The following is an 18,136-nucleotide window of genomic DNA, read 5'->3' as shown; positions in this document are numbered from 1 at the left end:
TGAAATAAATAAATAGCCCTTTTCACAAAATATATTTGACTTAATTCACATTTTAACAAAATTAAAGAAAAACTGTTCTACAAGTTCTACATGCTGAGATTCTGTCCATTGTTCTAATGCACAACAAGTTCTCGGAAGGGAAATCAATACTGCAGAAAGAGACTTTTTTTTGAAAAGCACAATGTTTTGTCATTATTGTGACTATACACAAATACAATTTAATAAAAGGTATTTTTAAACCATGCAGCAAACATCTTAAAATATCTTTAAAAATTTTCTTTAAAAAAGGAGTCAACTTTTGTATGTGTGCACGCGGGCGTGTCCTTGTCTGTTTCGTCATTACGCATTATAAGTAGTGGCGTACCCCCCATTTGATTGAAATGCCCCCAGATATGCCATCCTGGCGCCAGGCCTGCCAAGGAACTAAAAATAATCTATAATCAATTAATAATAATGAATAAATGAAAATACAAATGACCAACAAAAAACAATAAAACCAAATTTTTGGTAAAAAAAAAAAAAAAGAAAATTAAAATGCAACATTTTGACCAATTTTTTTTTTTTTTATATGAAACTTTGCCCTATTATATCAGTATGTGTGAATATTTACAAGTTTTCCCACATAAACACAAAAATCTTTTCAAAATCCAGTTATGTGAGACTGAAAATGAGATTCATAAGCATTATATAAAAGCTGTGTGTGTGTAATAGAGTCTTACGTAGGTCTTCCACATAGAAGTGTGTTGGCTCTGTCCATGATCCATTGCCTGCCAGAGAGGTGGCTCTGATCCGCACTGTATAGTTCCCAGGATGCACCACTCTCAGCTTGCAGCCTCCGTCTGCAATATAATTCTTCCTGGATACGCAATGGTGCAACTCCTAAGACATAAAGGCACACAGTTAGACAACCCACACTGCTGTGCACATCCGACTGAAGACATCCATTAGCCAGTGGCAAAGACTTGGCTTTTATCATGGTTTTAAAGTCCATCTCACACTAATACATCCAAATATTACTCAGACTTTAATAAAACTGCCAATGTCAGTGTAAACAGTTACAACAGAATGTTTCAAATCCATCAACAGAAACAGGTGCATGTGCCACTAAGTGCAAAACCGCCATGTTTTGTTTCGCTTACAACAATTATTAGTCTTTATATACTCATCCCTTGTTGTTTTCAAAAACAACATTAGGAACATTTCCACTGTCTCTGGCTAGATTTCTCCATGGTTACAGAAATACACAGCTGACGCAATGATGCTAAAATTGCTTGTTGATTTGCAGCTAGCACATGTTGATTTCAACAGGATAGATAAAAATCTGATTTAAAGTGCAGCCAGCGTTCATGGGAGCAGAGAGCCTGGAAACAATACAGACTTCGATCTCATGTAACATCTCACCTCTGTATCTCCCAGTCTCTTATAATGGACTTCATAGAGAATAATCATGCCGTTAGGGGCCTTAGGCTCCATCCACCGGATGTGCACAGAGTATTCAGACACCTCACAGATTATCGGTCCAACAATGTCATCTGCTTTTTCTATAAAAACAGATAAAAAGATAGTTATTAAGAATATATTCACGATACTATATGAAATAAAATGCATCATAAAATAACAATCCCATACCTTCAGGCATGGTGCGGGCACTGACGTAGGCCGCCATACTGCAGCGAGAGGGGTCAGTCTCATGGTTGCAGGCATGGATTTCGATCTGGTAGCTGGTGAAATGGCGTAGATTGGAGATGACTGTCGACTCCTTGGTCTGAACAATCAGGGAAATCTTATTGGCTTCTGCTTCCTCCTCTGGGCTACGAGTGGCAGAGTCATTGGGCAGTGAGGAGGGCGTAGTGAAAAGACGAGACGAGGTCCTGTTGGCAATGCCCACCAGAGATCGACGCTGTCTTGATGTCCTAGAGACACAGAAACACACAAAGAGATACTAGATTTAGATTCAGTCTTGAAACCTATACAGGTTATATTTTACAATGGTTTGTATCTTGCATTAGCACATGTGAATGACTGATCAGATCTTTATAATGGAAACCAAATGGCTGTGGATGTTGAAAAGGTGTGCATATGTTGTGATATCAGCTGATGTGAGTCATGTAATAATGCATGTAAATTATGCAGCCTTGCCCGAAGATCAAACGATCTGATTGACTGCGGCAAAACAAACATATAAATGGCAGTTCTATACGTTGTAGCACTTATTGAGTCCATTAATCGAATGGTCACCTGAGCTAAACAGATGTTCAAGTCACAAACTTCAACTCTTCAAAGCAACGTGGGAAAAATCAAAAGGGATATGACAAATGCCTTATGACGCAGAGTCTGTTCTTTCCTTGGCTCTGTGACTAAGCTAGCTTCACTACAGCTCAGAAGGGCTTCCATTATCACTTTATTGTTGAATACAGACCACAAATTACAGTATAATTACATAATAGGCATGGCAAATTATGGTTTAGGAAATATATGGAGTCTTAAAGTGACTATTCATTCAACACCTCTGAACAAATTCAAAAAATTGTTGCCTGTTGAAGCAGGTTGTTTGCGAGAATATTTATACTGTAAAAAGAATCAACTGGACAAAAAGATATATCAGTTACATCGGCATTTAGATGTTTGGGGTCAGTAAGACCTTTTTAATACTTATAATGGACACAGAAAACTGATCAAAATGAAGGCAAAAAAACATTAATGACATTACAAAAGAGTCCATGGTTTCTTACAAAAATATTAAGAAAAGCATTATAAAAGAAAGATAAAGCACTAAGGACTATTTTCAACAGGGATCACCAAACTACACCGGCTCTCCAGGACCGAGTCTGGCGACCCCTGATTTTCAACATTGATAATAAGAAATGTTTCTGAGCACCAAATCAATGTAGTAGTAGAACGATTCGGAAGAAAAATTTAACCGGAACTGGAACTGAGAAAATAGTTATTTTAGACGGTAATACTTTTTCACAGTATTATGTTTTTTTTCTGTAATGTTTTTCACTTTATCATCACAATAATGTAGCCTTGGTAGGCAAAAGATACTCTTTCAAAAACACTACAAAATATTACCGACCCCAGACTACTGAATGTTCATGTATTTGACCCATTATATCAGAAGACCAAACCTAAAGGTGTATATTTGCTAACTGTTATTTTGGTCATCTTTTAAGGAGCACAACACTACCATACATGGATTACAAGCCACAAATTTCCAGTTCATCGAGTTCAATACCAACATCACCACTAGAGGGAGCAGAGGAGCATTTCATGTGGTTGGTTTTAACTATTCCAGTGGTAAACCACTACCAGAGCACCACAGCCTTCAGTTATTTCCTCAAATATCAGAGCTCAGAACAGGAGGATTCAGCTCTTTTGGTGTGTTCTAAGAGCCAAAGCATTTCCGAGGATAAAACCATTCTTAAGTAAAACCATATTTTAACATCTAAATAAAATGAACTGAATACTTTTTATAGTCTGTAAAAGCGCTGTGAATAAAACATGCAGACCAGCTGCAAGACAACCATAATATTTAGAACAATGAAGGGTAGTGAGACAAACCGTTTATGTAGGAGTCTGCACTTCCTCTGAACGCATTGTGGTAGTCGTCGTCAACACTGTCTATCACTACTACAGAGCAGACAACATCTTCCTCCAAAATAAAGATTACACTAAACCGAGGCCTGTACAAGGCATGAGAGAAAGTTTGTGTGTACGTGGGAGCGTGCATGTGTGTAGGAGTGGAACGGGATCTTTAAAGCCAGCTGTGAGCTTCTGAAGGCCAAAGATACACAAAGACAGTGAAAAAGCACCTAGTAAAAACACATACTCAAGGTCCTGGTGGAGTCAAAAACCCAGCCTGACCACTAAGATGTTCAACCCTGAGCTTAGAACTCTGGAGAAAACAGATGAACACCATGAACCACAATCTCCACCTAGAGGGTCACATCAGGTGAAGAATCTGACGGCTGCATCTCAAGGGTCACAGAATGGAAAAATATCATCTGTTCCTAAAGGCCTGTTTCACTAGGACTAGCAAAGAACCATTTTGATAATTGATCAATCTGTTGATAAATCTTGCACAATGCTCTCCTTGAAACAGTGTTAAAACTGTCCCATATATGCAAAAAAAACTAAAAAAAAAAAACTAATGTATGATATACTATATACTGACTAGATACTGACTATATATGAAAAAATGTATATAAATGTATGCTATATATTTGCTGATATATGTTGCCCATAAAAAAAAAAGAAGTTTCTATTATGCATACCATATATTAAGTATATTAATATATGCAACATATTGTCTATAAATGAAAAAGTTATGAATAATGTGTGCCATATATAGTCCATATAATATATGCTATATACTGAGCGCAAAAATAATAAAATCAGTGCTGTCAAACGATTAATCGCATCCAAAATAAACGTTTTTGTTTACATAATATATGTGTGTACTGTGTATATTTAATATGTATAAATAAACATACACACATACAGCATACATTTAGAAAATATTTACATGTATATATTTATATCCATATAATTTAAATCATATATAAATATATAAACGTAACATTTTTCTTAAATATATACATATATGTGTGTGTGTGTGTGTGTGTGTGTGTGTATGTGTGTGTGTGTATATATATATATATATATATATATATATATATATATATAAAAACATAAATATACACAGCACACACACATATGTTATGTAAACAAAAACTTTGATTTTGGATGAGATTAATCGCTTGACAGCACTAAATAAAATATTTTTTTTTTTCATAGAAAACCATTTTTTACTACTCAGTGGTGTCACTGGTGCAGGTTCTAAACGATCATTTGTAAATCGTTTATTTTCATTATCGATTACATTTTTCGCAATTGTAATCTACACTAGTTAAATGAGGAACCAGACATTTTACCTGAGCTCAAAGACTTCATTATGGAGGTAGTTCTCGAAGGTTTTGCGGTACTCTGTTTCTTCCGCCTCTTTCTTCAGCTGTTTCTCTGTTTTGGGGCAAGCACAGCAGCGGCTATCTTGGCCCTGCTCTTCGGTTTGGTTCCACTTTTGTTCCTCTTCACTGTCCACTTGTGTGGGGGCTCTGGTGGGCAGCTTCATACCTGAACAACAGAAACACAAGGTTCAGACTTTGTTCTTACCAACCCTAAACTTTTGAATGGTAGTGTGCATGTTCTACATTATGTTCTTGTACGTTTTCTAACCTTTCTGACAGTAATCAAACTTATAGAGCTCGCTGGCTTCTGGTTGCTGCTGGCAGAAGACCAGGTAGTGTGTGATGTTTCCGTTTGGATCGTTAGGGGGCTTCCACTTCAGAATGATCTGAGATGAGGAGTTTGATGAGGATATGGGGTCCAGGGGCACAGATGGTTCTAAAAAAAAAGAACAAAGCACACCTCAAACAAGGGTAAATGGAAAAAAACATTAATCATTTTAAATGAGAACAAAGCCAAAAAAGTAGACTAGTAGAACAGCAGACTAAACTCAATTCTGGTTAGACCACATTGTCAAACTGGGTCACTATTACTAATAAGACAAGAAGAATAACAACAGCGTCCATCTTAAAATTAAGAAGTGGAGGGGCATCATCGATGTCACGGCGTGCAAACCCAACAGTTTGCCAAACCAGAAAAAAAAAGAGAGAAAAACCCTAAATCACTACTTTCAGCCCTTGCCAACCAGCTACCGAAACAATGTTCTCAGCTTAGTGAATGGTTATGTGGTTTATCAGGAACGAAAGACAAAACAAGCTCAAAAGGAAGCCAGACAGACACCTGGCAGCGCTGAAAGCAAACCACATTCATTTTTTCTCCTAAAATCACAGCCTGTCATGCTGCACACTGCTGAGTGATCTCACACCGCTGAAAGTCATCAGCAACCTATTTTACCAGCCTTTGACCTCTTTTATTGCTCTCCCATGCCAAGCCTACACAATAAACACTGCTACTGGAGGCAGAAAACAACTTCAGAAATGACTTAATTCAGCTTAAGCAGGTTTGGTACCAAGATCATGCACCCAAATGCTCCAAATTCAAACCTCTAAGAGAGTAAATGACTCTTTTGAGCAAGGGCTTACAAAAAAAAAAACTGACCTTCTAAACTTTCTAAATTTCTAGCTTTGTTTTCTCCACTTTTGGAAAAATAGTCATATTTTTAAATTTTAATTTTGCATGAGAGTGCAAGGAGTTAATACTTATTTGAATACTTCATAATGTTCTTATGACACTGCTTCTGAAGCTCTTACTGGTAGCATTGGTGCGGACATAGATGATTTCGCTCTTTGCTCCATGGACTTGGTGTTCATCAGAAGCTGAGAGCTGGGTTTTGACCATGATAGCATACTGCGTCCATGGCTTCAGAGGGAGGATGAGGTACCCGGGTTCCTGCTGTTCCTTTCCATCTGTGGCACGAGGCGGAGGGTCTACATCTGCTATGACCCAGCTGTTAGAGCCACATGCATCCTGACCATCAAACTCAGTCACGTTCTTATATGGTCTAGAGAAGCAGAGAGAAATGTCAACAAATCCTTACACAGAAGTCATCACTTCATTGCAATGAACTCAATCTACAAAAACTAAGAACAGCTATAAAATGAACCTTAGAGTCAGGGTAGATGAAAATGAAAACGAGGCGGAAGTACGGTCTGTTTAACTTGCTATGGACCATTAAGTTGGCAAAACAGAAAATACAGACTTCACTTAAAAGTTTCCAGTGGGCAAAATGCTCTGGATTTTGGGCAGTACTTATATTCCTCACAGCCTTGTTCAAAACAGTAAATAAACTGTCTACATTAATTAGGCTCCATATAAAAAGTCACTTACGCATCTTTGTATAAAACCATGAATCCCAGGAGGTCTCGAAAATCTGGTGGCCAGAAAGGCTCCCATTTAATTATGATCTTGTCAGAGAGTGTGCGAATCTGTGTGAACTTCAAAACCTGGCTCTCACCTAGTGAAACAGCAATAAAAATGCATTCAGATTTATTCAGAAAGAGCATATGGGCATAACTGAAATGCAAGGGAATGTCTTCCTCACATGAAGCCTGATCTCCATTGGTCTTTGAGACAATGTCATTCTTTGCTTGCCGGTTCTTAGTGCCCGTCACCTCCTCCATCTTCCGGATCTCTGCCATGCAGAGTTTAGAATTATGATGGAAAAACATGCGACCCTGCTTGATGGTCAGGTTGTGTTTGGACCAGTCCCACAGCTGACGCAGGTTCTGGTTATCGAGGGCGTAGAAGGAATAATTCCTGATGGGAAAGAACACAGCACACGAGTGAGGACGAGGGAATAGGAGGGAATACATAGATGACATGGGATCATTAGGTTTGATAAATCCAATGACAAGACTCATACCCGACTTCCTGTGTCTCTCCATGGATGATTCGGAGCTTGCGAAGGAATGACAGCGAGACTAGGGCGTATGAGTGTCGTACAGTCAGGTAGCCTGTGATCTCCTCCAGCTGTCCCAAGTTAGCTTCCAGCTCTGCGGCTATGTTATCTAACAGGAAGAAACGTAAAGTTTAAAATCTAAATTTTTGAAAACCTGCACTCTGTTGAATGTACATATGAGGAAACGTGTTTTTGGAATTGATTACACGAGTATAATTAATGACAAACCATTAAATTATTGGAAGAAAATGCACACCCAAGGTGTCAATGCAGTCACAGTGATGATTTTCATTATATATATATTTATACTCTAGAATAATTGACAGAATAATTGACAGATTAATAATTAAATAACAACGAAAACAGAAAGTGTGTGTGTGTATATATATATATATTGATGTTTAATTACTAATCTGTAAAGGAGAATGGTTGCCACAGACATTATCCAATTATTATAGTTTAGTCATACAATAACATTTGCAGAACGCTGATTAACCAATCAGAACCATGAATTCCAGAGAGCTGCGTAATAAAGACGTCCTTCTACACTTGCACAAAGAGGAGAAATTGTATCAAAGAGATTGTTTGTTCTTACTCCCTCCGCGGATGTTGATGACCAAGCTGCCATTGATCACAGTGCATCCTCTCAGAGCCTGCGCCGCAGTGACTGAGTCCACTGTCTTCAGCCCCATGCACACTTTGGGACAGAGGCCAGCGCAAGGGTTGCAGTTCAACCTGCGGCACAAAACACAGAGTCACATGTACACAAAGCCGCACGACAAACAAAAGTCACTCATCCACACGTGCTGTGAACAAAACATGGAAACAAAGAAATGCAGATACGATGGCGTGTTTCTATTCTCGTTGACATTGAAGCAAATTTGTGGTATTAGGACAATAACGGATTGTTTGTGTCAAGGACGTGGATCCTGTTGCGCAAAGTGACCTTGCAGGGCAGGCCGAGGGTGAAATCAAGGATGAATGAGACATTCTCTCAGACGTGCCAGAGACACAGCTTAATCACTGATTGTTTTTGTAGATACGTCGGACCTGACTGAGGAACTGTTTGTCTTCAGTGCAGGATGCTATCTGTGCCACTGTTTCCTGTGAAACTACGCTACGCATATTTGTGCAACAACTGTAATAAAGTGTGAATCCACAAACAAAACAAAGGATATGGAGGCATGGTTACATGCCAAAAGTCTTAATTATAATAGCGTCACAACATGAGACCAGATGTGAAGCCGTGCCAAGAATGTGCACAAAACACCTATCGGGTAAAGCGCAAGTAATGGGTCGTCGCTGTGTTTTGCGCCTTGTTACTCGTTTGTGATACCTGCCAAAAAGGACGGAATGTGCTGTGGTTTATCCAGCTAATCTGAAGCGAAGCTGGTGCGTGGGTGAAAGCCGTATTGCAGACATATCAGAGAGTCCAGTATGCCGTGTCTCCCTGCGGCAGGGATGCAACTCAAGAGTCGTTTATCTGTCAGTGGCCAGACGGCGCTCCCTGTCTATGCAGCTTACAGACAGAGGGAGACAAGCTGATGAGACAAGGGTGTCGAAACTCCTGATATCTCAATGGAGGCTGGATAGCATGCTGAGACTGTAACCGAGGGCGGCAGCACAGGGCGAGAGGCCTGACCACTGCGCTGTGTCTGTCCAGCCTCCTTGATTTGTGTGTCTGCTGTCTGAATTCCCACAGTGCACCCACACTGCCCAGAATAGGGGTCATACTGGTACAGGGGAAGCAAGAGTATCATGAGAAAGAGGGAAGGAAAAAGAATAAGAGAAAAGAGGAGTGTCTTATCTGGCAGAACATGCATTTCAGTTCTCATTATTTACTCACCTTAATTTTTCTTCAACCACATTTTTGTTTTTATTCTAATAAACACAAAAGTAGATTTTAGGTCTGCTTTTTAGATACAACAAAACAGGATGGTGATTCAGACTGTCAAGCTCCAAAAATGCTAAAATGCTAAAAAATGCTAAAATGCACGCCCAAAAATGCTAATTGGTTCATACAACATTTGAAGCCATGTAGTAGTTGCATCTGAGAAACTCATTTCACACAAAATATAGTCTGTTACTCAAACAAAGCTATAGAGTGGCTTCAGTAGACTAGGAATATAGTGAAAGAGTCATAAGGGGTAATTTCCTGAAAGATTGCTTATGCTTATGGTGCTTATGCTTTCTGCAGATTGATAGTATGACTCACCATTTTGTATTGTTGCAGTATGAATAAAAACAGCTTGGACATTACTAATTTTCATCTGTAGAATAAACTATTAGATGGATTTGAAGTGAACTGAGGGTAAAAAAGTTAGAGTAAAAAATTATCAAATTTTTATTTCTGGGTAAGAAAAAAAAGTGTTGGCTCAAAGGTGAAAATTTTTTTTTTTACATTGAAATTTACATTTTTTTGCAAGCAAATACAATCACTATTATTATAGGAGATGTTTCACCAGTGCCCGATATTGTTTTGGAGGGCTCTTAAAGTATAAAATGGACATTTCATTAATTTTGAGCACGCTACCATTCAAAATAGGGCTGCACAATATATCGCATGCGATTGTCATGCGCATCTCGTCAGAAAAGCCGGTTCTGTGATAAGTAATAAATCTCCATCACCTGTTTTCAACTGGAGCGGCATTTAATACACAGAGCCGTAGTTCACTGACAAGCTACACAATATCACGTTCAATATCGCAGGCGATTCATCTGCGATTCTGAGCGCGAATTGTGTAGCTTATCGGTGAACTACGGCTCTGTGTATTAAATGCCCTCCATTTGAAAACAGGTGATGGAGATTTATTACTTATCACAGAACTGGCTTTTCTGACGAGATGTGCATGACAATCGCATGCAATATATTGTGCAGCCCTACTTCAAAAGTTAAGGGTCAACAAGAACTCATTAAATTGATCCAAAGTGACAGGAAAGACATTTAAAGGCAGCATATTTGCATGATTTCTGAGTGATCATGTGACACTGAAGACTGGAATAACGGCTGCAGAAAATTCAGCCTTGCCATCACAGGGATAAATTACATTTTAAAACACATTAACCTGAAAACAGTTATTTTATATTGTAGTAACTGTAATTCAATTTTAAATAAAATTGTAATAAGTTTTCTGAAATTTTAATCAAATAAATGCAGCCCTGGTAAGCATACAAGACTTTCAAAAACATATATAAAAATCATATCCAAAAATGTCTGAACAGAACTTAATTTATTCCTGTCTGCTGCTCTTCATATCACAACTCTGGATAGTAGTTAAAGTGGATGTCCCATTTAAACAAGGGTACTATTTTGCTATATTGAAGTACACGTGATACATTTTTTAAATCTTGTATCTAAATATCTCATCTTGATTGTATGCTCTGCTGTTTTCATTGAGGGCTTTTGCTGGTGTCTGACTACAGCTGGACCAAAGAACTTCTGAAAATCTGAGATCTGAGAATGTCAAAAACCATTTATATGAACAATCGTCCATCCCTATGCATACAGAAATGCATGTGTGTGTAGAAATAACGTGAGAGGGAATAAAGATATGAGACATTGGGCATCCTGCATTTCCACCACAAACAAACAAACAATACATTCTGTGTAAAACTAAGTAAAAGCTCTGTAAAAGTGAAGTTACAGCGGCCTGTTGTAGTCGTCCTATTCTTGCTCAGACGTTCTTTAAATGGGCACAAACATTACTGCAGAGCCTCAAGCTAAGTCAGCGCTGCTTTAAAACTCAGTCTTTCTCTCATTAACATACAACGTTCCCTTTCTGACACACTCTCTCTGTCCCAAATGATCCTTTGTGCACTCAGACAGTCGATTGAGGTCAGTACAGCCCTGATCACTCGAAGCCATCTTTGCAGTTTAATCCTTTTCTTCACTTCTTTTTCCTCTTCCATGAATGAAACAAACAGGAAGGATGCATGAAATCCCTGCTGAAAAAATGACTTAAACCGGCCTAAGCTGTTTTGCTGGTCTTAGCAGGTCTCTCAGAATGGTCAGACCTGTCTGGCCCGCTGGTTTTAGGGGGATTTTGAACATTTTTCAGACTGGTAGACCAGCTAGACCAGTTTAAACCAGCTATACCACCAACCCAGAGGCAATACCAGTTCATATAACCAACACTGAGTCCTTGGTGCTGTTTGAGCATATGAAAAACATAAAAATCATGTTTCTCATGTAAATAAAAGAGGAAAGGTTAAGCAGCAAGTGTACCCATTCCATTTTCAAGTCTGAAGTCTAAATGAGGCATAAAGTGGTCCAGTGACCCAGACACCTCCCTCTTAACAGGTCACACTTCATACACAACAGCTTTTATGGATCCTGACGCACACATGTAGCGTGTGAAGTACCCTTTAAAACAATTGGGGACATGTGCGCTAGTATTTGTGCACGTTCACTGAGTGGAGAGCGTACAAGTAGCGGGTTACTTACGTAGTGGAGTTCACAGTGGTGTACCCAGAAGGGCACTCTGGGATGCAGGCGCCGTTGTGGATGACGTATTCGTGGCAGTCACCTTTGCCCGGCTTGCACTTGCTGTGGAGCTCCTGGCAAAAGCTGAAGCTGACACAGCGCCAGCCCTTAAAGGTGTAGAAACCATGTGGGCACTTGTCAACGCAGACGTTATTGTGCATGTAGTTGCGGCATGCCACACATTTGCTCGAAGAGTTGGGCTCCAAGCAGCCACCCAGACACTGGTCGTGGCAGCACTGGTTGTCTTTAGTGCAGGCGCGGTGCTTGCATGAGGATGGGCACACTGTGGAGAGAGGATATATTCAAAGAAATTAATTTTAGGGAAAGAACAGATGCTTCTCATTCACAGTGACATATATTTATATGGGGGTGGTTTGGCCTAGTGCGAAAAAACAAGGCTACCACACTTGATCATTCATTTCCATAGGGGAAATCAAAAGAAATATATATAAATAACAAACAAGTGCAAAAAATGTCTAAACAAAACCGGAATAAAATAACTATACATTTTATTCTCATGGCAAATGAATAAAATATGCTAAAGTAAGACTGCTGCAAGTTAAATCTGACTGGAAATATAGATTATTATCAGCAATATTAATAATAATAAATTATGTTGATAAAATAACACCAGACCACAACACACAATGATCAGGTATTTTATTTAATTTCACTTCCTTTTTTCAGAAATGTACTCATTAATTTAAAACATGCAAAGAAAAAATTGACTGCAAGCATACACCTATTTAAATGTGTAAATCGACAGGCTCATGCAATATTCCTATTTTACAACGTAATATTGGACCGCATCTGTGGTCTGTTGTTGATTACCACATAAAACAATGTTGACGTCAATTTATAAAAAGAACAGAAAACACATTTACATGGAACCCTTGCAGGCAAAGTACACAGATTCTTCAAAAGCCAAAATGTTAAACTGTGTCAAAGACATTTTTTTTCAATAAAAAAAACACGTGAATTATTCAGAGCAATGTTTTTGTTTTTTCTGTGAAGCTGACTAAATTGTTCCTTATGAGGAAAAACTACTTTTCTAGGTGGGCCTACATGATCACATCTTTTCCATGTCTTTTCATGCTAACATGTAAATGTGTAAAGGCAAAGTGTTATTATTTTTTTACTCTCATTTCAGCTTATTTTGCAGAATGAAGAAGTTAGACTGCAGGTAGATTTTTTCCAAAAAGTGTAAATACTTTGGCATTATCAACACATAACTCTGGTTGTTTAAACCCCGATTGGCTTGACACAAAAACACTGGCTTAACTTATGCCGTGAGTTTGAAGAAGGACTATCAGTTTGTCGAACCAGTGGAAGATAAGGAAGTATTTCAATGCTGAACATATAACAAAACTGTCAACTGGAATAAGTGTATACTTTAGAAACGGTGAGAAGAGTGTTGCTGAAACTTGGTAGACTTCCAATGTAAATGCAAAACTGTAAAAGTGTCGAATTTTTTCCTTCCGTTTAATTCAGTATTTTTTGTGGAAATTCACAGATGCTGTCAATACCTCACTTGTAATATACCTTTAAGTATTTTCTCAGGAAATCTACAGTCACGCCCTATCTTGCTATAACACCACATTACAATAGTCAATATTAAAACAATGACAAAATGGCCTACTCTGATAAGCAGCTCCTAAAATGGTGTAACCGCATTCCTCTGCCTTTTATGTGCTCGTTCTTTCCGTCATACACAAGCACACAAAACCCCATAAACACACACTACACAGAGCAGCACATTGCTGCCAGTTGCTTGACAAGAGTCTTATTGTAAGTCCTTCTCTCCCACAGAAGTCCGTGTTTACATATTTATTCACCCCCCACCAAACTGACAGAGGTAAAAGAGGCCACGTGTTGCATAGGAGAAGGAAAGGAAGATAGAAAAAACCCAAAAGATAAATTCTTGAGGGTGATCTAGGCTATAGATTCCTCTGGAATCACTCTATGTGACTCTACTGGCCTCTTTCTAACAGCGTGACCCGCAAGCTTGTCTCTGAGACAGCCTGTTAAAAATAAACCACGCATGGCTAGCTGAAGCATGCACTGCTGCCCTCAAACATACATATGAACGCGCTTGCGTGTGTGTTTGAACATGCGCACACAACCTCCCTCTCACAAACACACACAAGTGAACAGAGTGTTGTTGCTGGCTGTGGGATTCTTATATAAGAGTTACTAGAAATGAGTTCCTAGAAATCAACTCTTTGTGGCTTTAAACAGTTTTAAGTAGTAGTAGTTATTTATTTCTATTGTCATGTCAGCATCCAAGGCCATCCTCATGGCAAGAACCAAACTGGAAAAACATTTGTGTTGTTACAAACACAAAGTAAATCCCAACAAACACACAAATACAGTAAATAAAATTATACAAGACTTTTTAAACTACCATTAAAATAAAAAATCTTTCATAGTAAACTTACTAAACAAAACTTCCATAAAAGTAATGACTTTTAATGAAACATTACATTTAAAATTGAATGACTATAAAAAAAATGGTGTAACCAACAAATAAAAGTACACTTTCATTATTTTAAAGTTTTAAAATTTCTTCACATTTTTAACTGTTAAAATAGAAAACAGTTCACATAAATACTGTATTTTTGATCAAATAAATGCAGGCTTGTATGAGTATAAGAGATTTCTTTCAAAAACATAAAAAATAATAATAAAAAAAACTCACCAATCCCAAACTTTTGTATAGTAGTGTATGAATTGCAAACTGAATTAATTAATAAACAGAACAAAACAATTGGCATTATGTCATTAATCTCGATATGTGATTGTATCAGCACAACCCTAATGTACACAGAAACACACACCATTAGAGCTGTGCACAAGGAAAGGACATAATAATAATGAATCGCATTAAGACACCAAGAGGACAAAGAACAAGCCACATAAGAAATGTGTGTTTGTGTGTGTGTCTACTAAAGGAATATTGGCTCTCGCCGGTGATGTTAACACCACAACTCAGTCGAACACGATAGTTGGTTTAGTCCATAAAGAAAGGCCAGCAAACACCTCTGACTCCATGACAACAAGACAAAATGAGGGATCAGAAATCTCCAGACTTGCCTTGTACATAATAATTAAACATTCAACTGACTTTTAACACCATGTTCAAACCTCCGACAAGTGATTCAGGCAAACAAAACTAAGCTTTCAGAAATGCTTGGAGGCTTCTCTGAAATTTCCAAATGCTCTTGACAAGCTCTGACAAACCCAGGAATCATGAAACGCCTGGTTAAAAAAAAAAAAAAAAAAAAAAAAAAAAAAAAAAAAAAAAGTTAATTTATGTAGTGCTTTGGGGAAATAGAGCGTGCTGAAAATACAACAAAAAAAAAAGAATGAAAACAAGAGGAAAAATTGTCATGAAAAGTGAGAATGCTGGCGGTAATCCGAGCAGCTAAAATGGATTCATATGCAAGTTCAAAACAATTCTGTTTTTCCACTGAACTCAATACATATTTCGAAACACTGAAAAGGTTTAAAACGGAGCTGCCTTTCACACATATGTTTTTATTACACATTAAGGTATAAAACAAGTCTGGCGAGTGTATAGCTGTTGTTCACTTCAATGTCAGGTGACACCAGGTCAGCCAACTCAAGAGCAAAACAACATTACCCTCTACCCCTTATACGCGACAATCCAGGGAGGGCCACCTCACCGCCTGCCGCGAAAAGAAGGGGAAGCATTTGTGTGTGTGTGTGTGTGTGCGCACGCGCACATGTGACAACAACGAAGGTGCCAAGTTGGAAAAAACAAGCAAACCACAAAGATTGTGTAAATTGAAAGCACATTAAATTAAGAAGAATTCTGTACAAAAAACAACCTTGTTGACTCTATTGGCTTTCCGTGAAAATTCATTATCATCTATTCTTTGAAAAACCCTACCGCCTCTGCCCCTATTTTCTCTCCCTCCCTCCTTCTCCTCGCTCTCCCAGTTATAAGCAAACAGACACATGGTGTGCACAGCGACTCCTGATCCAGAGAGTCCAGTCCATTTAACAGCCCCAGCTGCAGACCCACCCTCAACCTTAACCAATGTGTTTGCTGGCTGTAGAAGGGAGCCATTCAATGGCCTGTACTGTCTGTGAGGCAGAGCCACCATGTATTAACCCTTTATTGCTAACGTGTCCGCAACCTTGGGCAGAAAGACAAGGGGAGGGGAAAACACTGCTACAAGATTTAGAAAAACTTGTTCCTCTGCTCTGGAAAGATGTCTGCTCCTCTCTGCATTCCACCTACAGAGCCGCTGGGAAGCATGCTGAGAACTCCTGCAGTCCGGAGAGTTGTTTTTGATAAGTTGTGCTTGCTAAGTTGTGCATGTTTGATACCTTAAATAGTGCGGTTTATTGAGGAGAAGTGTGCCATTATCTTTCTTACAATACAACCAGAACAGCCTAGCATTGTGGCAGAGTATGTCTAGGTAATATGTCAAATATTCACTATAAATTATATACTAACTTTTTTTTTATAATATTCAGCAAGGATGCATTAAATTGATCGAAAGTGACAGCAAGGATGCTACAAAAGATTTAAATTTCAAATAAATGCTGTTCTTTTGAACTTTCACAATCCTGAAAAAAAATGTATAACAGTTTCCATAAAAATATTGCGCAGTTAAGCACTTATAATAAATGATAAATGTTTCTTGAGCACCAAATTAGCACATTAGAATGATTTATGAAGGATCATATGACACTGAAGATTACAGTAATGGCTGCTAGGGCTGTGCGATAAATCGAAATCGAACTGCAATCGCGATTTGAGATGTTGCGATGTGGACACGATACGACTGGTCCAGAGCAAACGCAATTGCATGACTGCCAGCCATGAGTGACAGTCTTACTAACCAATTGAGTGAGCACACCTACGTTCTCCCCAATCAGCATTCAGCACTGCCCCAGCCAACTGCGAAAAGCCCACCATTAAAAAAAAAAAAAAAAAAAAAAAAAAAAAATGCACGTGGGAGAGAGAGCAAGTGGTATTATGGCGTCTACAGGGTCAGATCGATAGTCAGGCAAAGACAGTAATACTAAAGAAAAACTTATGACATTACTTTGGCTTCGAAATGACAGACATCGAACAAAACAGGTCATTTTCAAGAGCTGTGCCACAACGCATAAGAGTTCCCGTATCGGTTCTGCTTTTAGTACTGGAGGATAAAAGATACATTCTTAAATGTTTTTATCTTACACATTTTTTCTCCCCAACAATTAATTTGAAATAAGTTTATAATACATGTTCGCTATTCCCAATTCGGAAGACCGCACACAGCCTGTGTCTCTGAATGCTTCTCATACTCGCTCCTCTCTGCTCCACGCGGCGCGAATCCCAGACGAGCCGTTCACACTTGCTACACACACAGCCTGTTTCGTAATGCTAGTTTACACTCGCGCCCGGCTCCGCACCGCAAGTCTCCACGCGTGCATCTGGCAGTATGGGGTATCAAGTCGTGCCTGGCTCAGCGTTTAAAACAAATGTAAATTCAGTCTAACTGCTTGCTAATTTCACTTGGATGAAATTAAACGTTCAGCACATTTTCCAGTTGTTCTTAAAATCCCAAATACTTAAAAAAACTTTATTAATTGACTAAAGTAATACAGTTCTTTAAAAAAGTAAATTTCACAAAGAAACAGTAGTAATACCATTATAATCTTTCCTGCTGAAAAAAACAACAGAACCCCTCTCAAAACGCAATAGAAAATTTAATGGATTTAAGGGTTATAATGAGAGTTGCATTGGTTTTAATGTAAACTATAATGTTGTCTACTGGTATTTTATGGATTCTATAGGTGGGATGTAATCTGGCAGATGGGAACCAATACAACAACAGTAATTCCTATTGGAATAATGCCCAAAACACAATATATAAAAGGAATTTTGTAATGGTTTAAATGAAAGCCATAAGAATTTCTGTGATGGTTTCTATAGTTTTTTTCAGCAGAGTAACAATACCCATACTGTGCTGCACACTATTGACAATATTGAGCTGAAGTTTGACTTGGCAAAATTAAAAATCGCAATTGCAATATCTGTCATAAAACAACCCGCAATTAGATATTAATGGCTGCTGCAAATTCAGCTTTGCCTTCACCGGAATGAACAACATGCATTAAAGTTTTTTTTTTTTTTTTATATATTGTAATAACATTGTAATACATTGCAATAACATAACTAACACAATATTGCAATTCTTATTGTATTT

General features: G+C 38.3%; 1 protein-coding gene across 1 annotated transcript in view; it reads right to left on the bottom strand.

Moving 5' to 3' along the window:
• Positions 1–18,136, bottom strand: part of LOC306881827 (insulin receptor-like) — a 53,375-nt gene that overhangs the window by 5,568 nt on the left and 29,671 nt on the right. The window contains exons 3-13 of the mRNA XM_079436140.1: positions 11,868–12,189; positions 8,019–8,158; positions 7,388–7,532; positions 7,067–7,281; positions 6,853–6,979; positions 6,276–6,526; positions 5,236–5,403; positions 4,935–5,133; positions 1,630–1,913; positions 1,402–1,541; positions 720–879 (exon numbers count right to left, since the gene is read on the bottom strand). Coding sequence (XP_079292266.1) covers positions 720–879; positions 1,402–1,541; positions 1,630–1,913; positions 4,935–5,133; positions 5,236–5,403; positions 6,276–6,526; positions 6,853–6,979; positions 7,067–7,281; positions 7,388–7,532; positions 8,019–8,158; positions 11,868–12,189 — 2,151 coding nt within the window. The remainder of the gene's footprint in view (positions 1–719; positions 880–1,401; positions 1,542–1,629; positions 1,914–4,934; positions 5,134–5,235; positions 5,404–6,275; positions 6,527–6,852; positions 6,980–7,066; positions 7,282–7,387; positions 7,533–8,018; positions 8,159–11,867; positions 12,190–18,136) is intronic.

Source organism: Barbus barbus (assembly GCF_936440315.1).
Source record: "Barbus barbus genome assembly, chromosome: 15".
In the NCBI taxonomy this organism is placed as follows: Eukaryota; Metazoa; Chordata; class Actinopteri; order Cypriniformes; family Cyprinidae; genus Barbus; species Barbus barbus.
This window is presented reverse-complemented; position numbering and strand designations above follow the sequence as displayed.